At 35.0% G+C, this 11,093-nt stretch overlaps 1 protein-coding gene across 1 annotated transcript; it reads left to right on the forward strand.

Annotated features, from left to right (window-relative positions):
• The first annotated feature begins 1,474 nt into the window (after positions 1 to 1,474).
• On the forward strand, positions 1,475 to 3,974 carry LOC136841480 (uncharacterized). The gene is made up of 4 exons (XM_067108421.1): positions 1,475 to 1,655; positions 2,201 to 2,372; positions 2,771 to 2,912; positions 3,259 to 3,974. Exons 2-4 carry the CDS (start codon positions 2,202 to 2,204, stop codon positions 3,372 to 3,374), a joined length of 429 nt encoding a protein of 142 aa, XP_066964522.1. The 5' UTR covers positions 1,475 to 1,655; position 2,201; the 3' UTR covers positions 3,375 to 3,974.
• The last annotated feature ends 7,119 nt before the right edge of the window (positions 3,975 to 11,093 follow it).

The raw sequence follows: 11,093 nt of genomic DNA on the forward strand, positions 1-11,093 counted from the left end.
CCCCTCCTCCTTCCCCTTGCCAGGAGAGTACCCCAACCACCCCCCAAGGACAGGAGAAGACTCCACCCCCTCGCCCACAAGCCAGGATGCCGTCCCATGGGGTCACCTACGCAAAAGCTTTGGCAATATCGCATTTCAACAACGTACTCCCAAAAGTCAGACGCTTTCAAACGCCCATGTATAATGTATATATCAAGAAGTTTGCGTAAGATTCTTGGTAGTGCAAAAGCTCTCGGAATAAAATGGCTTAATGTATATATGTCAAAAATGTATGACGATATAAATACTTTTGTACATGAACAGAACTCTGTTGTTTGCCAGTGTTACAGCTTTCTCTTATATTGAAACTGATAAAACAATGATGAGAAGAGAGAGAGAGAGAGAGAGAGAGAGAGAGAGAGAGAGCAACAGAGGAGAGAGAGGAAATGTTTACAGAAAACAGAAAACAATGATGAACTAGGCAGAGAGAGAGAGAGAGAGTATCGCCAGCACTTCAGATGAGATCATAAAACGAGAGAGAGAGAGAGAGAGAGAGAGAGAGGAGGAGGAGGAGGAGGAAGGGAGAGAGATATAGAGTACCACCAGTACTTTAATAAGACCATAATAAACGAGAGAGAGAGAGAGAGAGAGAGAGAGAGAGAGTACCACCAGTACTTTGATGAGACCATAATAAACGAAAGAGAGAATTATGTTAATATCATTAGTGTGCGTGTAAGCCTCCCCCGCTTTTTTCGAGTACCTTGTTAGAGTCGCGGAATTTCCCCCCCGAAGAGAAGAGGAGAGGGAAGTGCGCGCCTCCATCAAATTGTTTTCACGGTAATCCTCTTTTCCCAAACCGTCTATAATTGACTGGGAGTCCCATAGAGTATCTTGTGGACTTTCTCCCCGCCCTTTCAGTACCCTTTTCCACCCTGAAGGCGTTAGCAATTTTGTGATGTTTCGGTGTTTCCCGTCTTGTTTGTGTGCGTATGTATGTATGTACACATAATTTATATCACAAAATATCTACACAACTCCACTGTATAATATATATTTTACTTTTCGTGTTAGGCTTCAATACTTTAATGTGTAATACTTGATAAATTGTCTTTGTAAATTAAAAAATCTGAACCTAAACCATCCCGTCTCATTGAAACTAAATATGAGCAGAGTACAGTACACACACACACACACACACACACACACACACACACATATATATATATATATATATATATATATATGCATATATATATATATATATATATATATAGATAAGATAGATAAAATAGATAGATAGATAGATGAATGTAAACTGCTCCGAAAGCAGATACAATTTCCTTCAAACAAGTTACAGAATAAAACACAGAAGCAACTGATCTGTAAAAAAACAACCCTTGATTGACGGTTGGTGGCTATTTTACACGACAAGAAATAGATTTGACTTAAAAAAGCTCCTGGAACCGTTATTACACCTCTACATTTGGGTGGCTGTGTCTGTAGTATTCAGTGTACGACCGTCTACTCCCCGAGTAGGTTGTCCGTTCTGTACAGCTACATATTTTAATTTAAGACTCTTAGGTTGGTGTTTGTGGCAAACAACAAATTTGCTGTCCGCTGGTTCGTGAATAACAAGAGGATTAATTTGTATCTGCATTTGTGGTTCGTATATAAAGGTTAGTGTTCCTTTACTTTTCTGTTTCACCCCAAGGCAGTCAGTTACGGCTCATCTTCTTAAGCATTGATTTTAATCCAAGTATGCGATTAAAATTTATGTAGAGGCATTTCTCTGTACTGGTTAACAGAATCTTTCAGTAATCGCCTAACATGGTTCTTGAATGTAATAAGTGGAACAAATAGTGTTCAATCTAGGTTTCTAATAGTAGTATATGTGTTGATCCCTAAAGTCTGTAATTATTTGGGCAGATAGCTGTCTTTCGACAATCCCCGACAATAGTGCTGTAACAAAATAGTTGTTCCTAGCGTCCGATGATCAAGTCTCTGGTAACTAGTACTATAACTCGGACTCTGGTAACTAGTACTATAACTCTGACTCTGGTAACTAGTACTTTGCAAATAGTGCCTGTGTTTATACTTATTGTAGTTTTAGTAATCCTAATAAACTACAGTGTTATCGTCGTAGCGTTTATTGCAATAGGTCAAAAGATTACCACTGTGAACCTGTTGCACCACCAAATAAAACTCGGCCTATATATTTCAGAATGGAAAGCACGACTGGAGTGGTATGTCTCGTCGTTTTCTTGCTCTTCGTCTCCTTCTGTGCTTCTTTCATCGTCTTTTATGTCGCCCACACGAGGTGTAGTGAAAGAAAAAGAGCAAGCAGGAAGAATTTGCCTGGGCAGCTGTTACTTCACAACGTGCATCTGGGCAGAGTGAGGGAGTCATTTTGTAGATTTTACTTTATAGATTTTGATTTGATCGATGCCTAATAGTTAAACGCCTCATTGTTGATTATTCCCTTTAATAATGTGGAGCGTAATAAAACCACTAGGTTAAAAGTTAACCATATTTCGTTCTTGGGTTTCAACGTACAGAATTTGGATCTTTTATCCCAATAATCGTACTGCAATTTGTTTTAATTTATTTCATATCTTGAAATTATACTATTTTTTACTTGTACAATAATAGTTATGAAGTAAAAGATGGAGAATCTGTTGGTTAACTGTAAACTATTTAAGTTGGCTGTGGCTTTTACGTATGTTGTATAATATGGTCTGCTTGTTAATAATATTGATTCTTATACTTCTGTAATTTATATTGTATTACTCAGGAGATGCCCCAGAATGAGGACCACTTACACATGTTCCCAAGTTCGCCCAGCAGTCTCTATCTAAATGATTTAAACGCCATGCTGCTGGAAGTGGATGGTGTTGGCATTCTTCCTGACCAGTCTACCCCTGGCACTTCTGAAGGTATGGATTTACTTGTTAAAACTTATTGTTTTTGGTTTTTTATATGTTTAGTAATTTCATGTGTTATTTAGGTTTCTTGCATATTTCGTGTAGAAAGTTTGGCTTGATGTAGTTGCTGATATGGTTAGTGTTTGTCATAGATTGCTTAGAATTTTATAACTTTAATAGTCTGCGTTTTATTTATGCCATTATCTCATATCATATAGGTTAAATAAAATTTTCATGTGATTGTAGTCTGGCTTTTTATTATTATTGTTGGTATGTACGAATAGGAATCTGCTACGGGGTGGTTTTCTCTGGATCTTACTTGAGTATTTGACTTACCAAGACCTCTAACAAATTTCAGGAAGCCTGGATATCCCAACTAACCGTAGTGTCACCGGACAACCATTATTAACGAGAATTGTAGCAGTCGTCGAAGACAGTGACCCTAATCTAAAACGGCTAGATATCGTGAGATGACAGTGGATGTTTAGTCTTAATATCTTCAGCAGTCGACAGATTTCAGTAGAGTATCTTCGGTTCTCGACGCCACTGTTCAGCCATCACGCCTCTCAGTTGGTCTTTGTGTATTTGCATTGTGACGTCATCATTTGCCTTGTCACGTGATCAGTCTTGACTTTGTGATTTGACCAGTCTCTGCATTGTGACATGATTAACCACTTAAGTCCCATAAGCCTAGAGACTGTTTGAGTAAGCTTCCGGTTGGTCCTTTTAGTGCCTCAAGTGATGTAAGATACTTTTTTTTTTTTTTGGATAAGACACAGGTTACTCGCACGCTTACAGATGGGAATGGTTTATTTAACCTAAAAGACTAGAATGTTGGAATAACTTAAGGCCGGTTAGGTCTAAATTATGAAAAGGTTAACTGACGGCAGCGGAGTGAGTTCTCTTGTCTTACAGCAGTTGTATTCCACATCTATTTGCAATTGTCAGATTATATTTGCCACTTCAGACATGTTGCCAATAGGAGCATATTTTAGCATTTTAATTATCTTAATGACAAGTTTCTTGATGGAGTGCCTTAAATTATTTAATTTATCCAATAAAATCCAACGAATCGGCAGTTGTTTTAACTCTTGTCCTCAGCAGCTTGGTTTGTTACAGTGAAGAAACTTGCAGAATGCAAGATTGACTTTCATGAAGATAAGTTTCTTGAAAGACTCGACCGTAGATTCATGGAATTGAGTTATAATGAAGGGAATTTGTTGTATATATGGCGTTTCCAAAGCTTACTTTGGTTGGGCTGACATTTAAATAACGACGCTTATTCTAGATCTTATTACTGAATCTGTGATGTGATGTCTATTTTAATTTGTATGCTCAATACAATGCTTTAAGTAAGCATTTTTTTTTTACTAAAATGACTATAAAAGTAGCCAATTTGTTATTAAATTTAACTTGTTTATTACTAAAAGTTCTTTACGTCTAGTGTGTTATTCGGGTACATATTTGTGAATAAGAAAACTTTACAATACAAAGGTTGGAAAGAAATTTGAAGATAGAGCAAGGTATGTTAAAAAAAAAAAAAAAAAAAGAGGAAGAGGGTGAATTTTGACCTATGCCAGAACTAGGTTTCTTGATAATTTGAGGGGAAAGCGGTGAAACAAATATTTTCCTAGGTTTTTTTCTAATAAGTTTTAATGACTTCTTGGAACTTATAAACTACATTTTCTCCAGCGGTTAGAAAGTCTTGTCTTCGGTTTTGCTCGGCTAAATGTTGTTTCTGATCAAATTCAACAACCTTTTTTCTTCTATAGAGAGATCGATACAGCATATTTAGTAACCCGGAAAACCTTTTGTAATATTTCCAGGTTAACTTAAAAACATAAGATCTGTAATAAGGGATTATTTTGTAATTTAAGAACTGAACAAATCTCGATTAAAATATTAGGAAACAAAAAAAGGGGGCGGTGGCTGGGGACGGACGCAGAAGAGAACTATCAAGCACTGGAAAGGGATTATCTCCATTCCATCTTGAACACCTGGTCTCAAGGTTTTTAAATATCCTCTTCTCCCTCACCGTTAATCTAAAGCCCCGCCCACCCGACTATAGACTTTGCCTGGGAGATAGACCATTGCCAGACAAAATCAGTAAAGAAACAGTTCAACCATTATTATCGTTATATTATTAGTAGTTGTTGTAATAGTAGAGCAAAATGAAGTAGACTCCAGGGTGCCAACAGAGAAAGCATTCCAGTGAGGAAGACAAGTAAGGAAAGTATTGTGATAACAGGAAAAATTAGCAGAAAGGAAAATGAATTTAAAAAATGAAAATATATTAATGCTTGAAGATAAAGGAAAATATACATAATTTCATATAAATGGCCATACATATGGATTAAACACGTATATATTAGCAAAATTTAAAATATAGGAGTATATTCCCATAGATATTAAGTTATATTTGACTCCAATGATAATGTTCATGTATATTCCCGTACATATTTTCATTCATGTATCATATATTACGTTAGCGATATGAAGATTATTTTTATATGGTTTTCATGCATGTCTGTTTATAATAAAACTAATGAATTGGCTCTTGGCATCAATCTTTGTCACAATCGTATGTCTGGCAGTCGTGTGCATTACTCAACCCACACAGTCTGGTGTCTTCGCTCAAATCAAACAGAAGCGGCGAGTCTGGCAACGGACAAACATATCGCTCTTGTCTGATGACAAACTCATGTCGTGTGGACAGGGCTTTGGATTTCGGTTCTGTTTTACTTATTTTTTTCTTGACATATGTCCCAATCATTGTTATATGAAATGAAAATTGCCCTTTAGGGAGGGAACGATAAATCTTTAGTAAGGCTTTCCAATATTTTCTGGCAAATTTGAAACTTTCGATGTATAAGACGGGTTATTTAGTTAAATACTGAAAACTTCTATATATTAAAATAAGTTCCGGAAAGGGATTGTCTCCAGTTCCTTGGGGATTAGAATATGCACTCGGAAAGCCCTTTACCATGGACACCTGGTCTTGAGGTTTTTAAATCTCCCCCTATCCCCACACCCAAAATCCCCCCTCCCCCTACAATCTCTCCAAGTAGCAAAGAGCCTATAGATTTATGGAGATTCCCTGACCATACAAACCCTTCACTAATCCGTGAGGTAAGGTCAGGCAGCCAGCACCCTGCCAGAAAGATGGTCAACAAGACCTTCGGGAAGCATTGGCGCTTACGGGAATAAATGAACCCCATCGTTCATTGTTATGTTCTTACTTTTCTTCTGTTTGTTTTCCTTTAAGGAAGACACACAAACTCTCTCTGAACCATATACATTTATTTTCGGTTTATAATGCAATAAAGATACAACGGAAATGTAAAAGGCTTAAATTTAGTGAAACAAAACAACCACCAATTTCACACAACTTGGTAGAAACTGAGACTAACTACAAATGAGGGAAACACTGCAGCCTTCCTTCGACCAAATTTCATAAACAACAGTTATAAGATTAACAAACGCTGTTTGTCGTATATCATATATCAAGGCCTGACAGTTTTAGTACTACGCGGTCCAGGCGTTTGGTCAGTACAATAAATCACAGTTACCTAGTTGACCTGCTTAAAAACAAAGTTCTCATCATTTATAAATAAGAATATATACATGTATACATATGTATGTTGTGTGCCAGCATATAGTTAAAATTAACATTACTGGGTATTGGAATGTAGCCTATAAGCTTTGCGTTTGTCTGTTAACTTTGCATTTTGTTCTGAGCAAGCAGCGTCACCGAGAACAGTTGAAGAATATCGTACTTGCCAAGTATACTTTCCCTACTCATTCCCTCCCATCTATGCTCTTTGTTCTTCCTCCAAACCCATCCCCTCCTCTTAAGGAAGTACAGTACACCACCTAAGTATCCATCACCGACTGACCCCATCTGGTAAAAGTTTCACAAAGTACCCAGAAACGGGAATCGTTCTTCTTCATTATCGTCAGTAAGAAAACATGGCTACTCTAAATATGAAGATATATTAACCCTTTGGGTACTGCCGTTGTTTGCAAGCGGATTACGTAAGTGGTACTGTACTTGAATGAGTTAAGTTGAAACTAACATTCTTTGTGCTTGTTCCATGCGAATAGGGTTCATCTACTGAAATAATTATAATAAAAAAATGTACTTAAGTCTGCTGAAGGAAGGCGATTGTGACGTTTTATTCATTACACTATTTATTGCAATAAGAATTATTGTTGAAAGGTGTTGAAAGTGGATGATGTAAACATATTCTACATCTAATGAGAAAGGAGGGTTAAAATGATAGTGACTGCTTTAAAGATCAGAACAGCTTGAAACATTTGTGGTCACTGTACAGTAGTTTCGTTTAGAATTGTGTTATAATTTCGACGGTTCTATATTGTGTCAAATTTTTGAGGTTACTACAGTAGCCTGTTCAAGTGCCTTGGGGATATTTGGTACCAAAAAAAAAATTAGTAGCCGTATCTACACGTGACTCAAAGCTTTTTGTCTGCTTAAACTCCATTTAACTTTGGCCAGAGTTCAAGCACTGCAGTTATTCACCGCACTAAAAATTCTGTTAGAACATAACTGAATCTTTAAAAACCTTGGCCTCTAGCCAAGAGAGCCTCCAAAAGTCTCCTTTTATTTGTTCCTGCCTACATTACTTCTGCTTCATTAGATTTCCGCAAAATCGCAGTGATAAACCAACGCGATGGGTAATTTACCATGTCAGGCGTCCCGCCGTCTGGGCTTCTTTCCCCCCAAGGAAATGATCTGAAGAGCGAGTGTGGTTTATGTAATTATATACTGCGGTTGTTTTGGTGTCGGGAATGACTTTTTTTTTCTAAGGATTGCGTACTTGGATTTGGGGAGAAGGGAGAGAGATAGGACGGGGGGGGAGTTAGCGAGGGGAGGGCTGTTGCATAAGACCAGCATTAGCAACATCAACAATATTGATGGTTTCCTATTTAGCTTCTTTTATTTATTCATATGAAAGGTTATCATACTATGTCATAAGTGATTTTTTTTATTAATAAGAGTATGTGAATTCTTTAAATTTAAAGTGTTAGCATAAGAGATAGAGCACGTACACACAAATATTATATATATATATATATATATATATATATATATATATATATATATATATATATATATATATATAAATATCTTCAGACAATGTCTGGAAGAAAGTAATTTAAACAAGTAACAAAGGAACAACCGTCTCGATGAGAGAGAGAGAGAGAGAGAGAGAGAGAGAGAGAGAACATCTTTATAAGCCCCCTTTTTTTTTTCAAGGCCCTCCTTGCCTCCTAGAACGGATGAAATAAGCCGACTAACTAAATCCTCAGGTCAAAGGTTGCCCCCCAACGGATCGATCCCGTAAACCACAATATCCTTTCGTCCATCAAGGCCGAACGAATTTCTCGATCATGTCGACGTTTTCCTACGGTCTTTCCTGAAGGAGAACGTTGGTTTTTTTTCATTTCCTTTGTGACTTTTCGTGTAGCCATAGGTTTTGATACCCTTGACTGTCTCTCTCCGTACACGCACACACACACACAGATAGATATATATATATATATATATATATATATATATATATATATATATATATATATATATATATATATAATTATCACATTTGTACGTGATTCATTTCATCATAAATTACAGGTGAAAAAATAGAGACCAGCCTAGACCTACAGCCTGTCTCTTATTTTTCACCTGTAATTGATATATATATATATATATATATATAAATATATATATATATATATATATATATATAGATAGATAGATAGATAGATAGATAGATAGATAGAGAATTGATTTATCATAATTTTTGTTAGAACTTTCTTAAAATGTTTAGTTTACAAAGGCTCAGGTATAGAACTTGTTATGTACTATATTATATAGCCAAATAAGATGAAGTATTTATTGCAACAGTGTGAGAGACGCAACAATTTTCCCACCCCCTTACTTCAATAATGTAGTCAATCTAGTTACGAGGATTGATGAAGGTGCGGTCATTCAGATATAAAAATCTAAACACATATATATAATCCTTATGGAAAATGGCAGCTTTAAATCAAGTGCAGAAATGAACTATACTACTTACAAATGGACTGAGATATGGAAGCATGTAAATAATAGATTCATTGACCCACACGATAGACATATATTGTACAAATATTTGCATGAAGTGCTTCCTACAAAAGAGAGATTGCATGTTACGAAAATATCAAGAGATCAATATTGCGTGGAATGTGGAAACATTGAACATATGATGCAAGTATTTTACTTTTGTCCTTTAGGGAAAAACTTGTTAGATTTGGTTTCAGCAAAAAATATTGCGAGTTTGCGGGATTAATTGTGTTGTTTTGCTAAAGCTGATAAAGTTTGACTTTGACCCCATTTCTAGAGAAGACAGAAACACTGCAGTAATAAGTGACCTTATTATTGGACTGTGGCAAGGTTATAAGAATGGGATACTCTTAAATGACCCGAACTCGAGGACTATGATTCAGGAAAGGAGGCAGAGATCCAGATTGATTTTAAATTTTCAACGAGGAGATTCCTTTAAACAATATTTCACGGGGAAATACATGACAAATTTATAAATATTTCAGAATGATTGTAAATTATCTTTCACCATAAATGTAAATATTTGTAAACAACCAATGTAAAGCTTATTTTTGGAAAATAAGCATTTAAAAGCAAAAAAAAAAAAAAATCATCATAATTCCGCTTTTGAATAAATTATTCCCAAGGTATAGTAAATGCGACATTAAAATATATTTGTGGATTAATATCTGCGAATATAAGAAAAAGGTTACGCTTTTATGTGATATATATTCATATGTATATATCTAATATTATATATTTATCTTTCTATATAGATGTATACCTATTAATATATATATATATATATATATATATATATATATATATATATATATATATATATATATATATAATGAATGTCTTTTTACTGTAATACAACGAGTAAAATATGAAGATAAAAATATAAACACTATTTGAATTGTTGCAACCATATATTTCGAAACAGAAATATATGGTTGTTCTATGTGACTTTATTTCATTCTTCATATATATATATAAAATATATATATATATATACAGTATATATATATGTATATATATATATGCAAATATGTACTGCACATATACACACACATATATATGTATATGTATTAACTTTATCACTTAACAATTGTTCTATGCATTAATACAGTTACTAACAGGACCTCATTAAAACTGGATACCATCCAGTTTTAATGAGGTCCTGTTAGAAATGTGTGTATATAGATACACATACATATATGTATACATTTATATCTCGCACAATTGTTCTGTGCATTCATACAAAGTATAACATAACAGGACCTCATTTAAACAGAATCAACTGTCCGACTACCTGACGACGGGGAGAGTTGGTCCTGAAAGCTTGCAATATTGTGAATAAAATCACCGTTAGATACTTTCTTGTTTAAATGAGGTCCTGTTATTCTCTCTTCTTTCCTCTCTCTCTCTCTCTCTCTCTCTCTCTCTCTCTATATATATATATATATATATATATATATATATATATATATATATATATATATATATATATATATTATATAAATTATAATTTCCCTTATACACAAGTATTTCCAGCGTATAGTTTAATACGATATTAAACGTGATATTTCGGCTTGATTGCGATACAAGAAAATGTTTTGCGTGAGACATACACACACACATATATATACATACATATATATATATATATATATATATATATATATATAGAGAGAGAGAGAGAGAGAGAGAGAGAGAGAGAGAGAGAGAGAGAGAGAGAGAGAGAGATTTGTGTTAGTAGCAATGCCCTCTCCGAGAAGGTAAGAATCATAGTGACTAATACAAAAATCCTTATCGGGTAAAAAAATAAAAGTGACCAGTAAAGAAAATAGTTATACCTCGGAAGAACGTGACTCCCGCCGTTGATGGAGGCAGCTGCGTCTATGATGGAAAGCTATCTACTTTATTTGTGTATATTCTTTATGGTAAACGTTTACTGACAGTGAATTCTGTGTAACGCGACTATTATCTATTAAAACTGTAGATAACTGACCCACCATACCAAAGGATAAATCACTGACAGCTACCAAATATCTAAAAAGCTACAACAAAGCGAAAAACGAGAC

The sequence above is a fragment of the Macrobrachium rosenbergii genome, chromosome 9 (assembly GCF_040412425.1).
Source record: "Macrobrachium rosenbergii isolate ZJJX-2024 chromosome 9, ASM4041242v1, whole genome shotgun sequence".
NCBI classification, from domain to species: Eukaryota; Metazoa; Arthropoda; class Malacostraca; order Decapoda; family Palaemonidae; genus Macrobrachium; species Macrobrachium rosenbergii.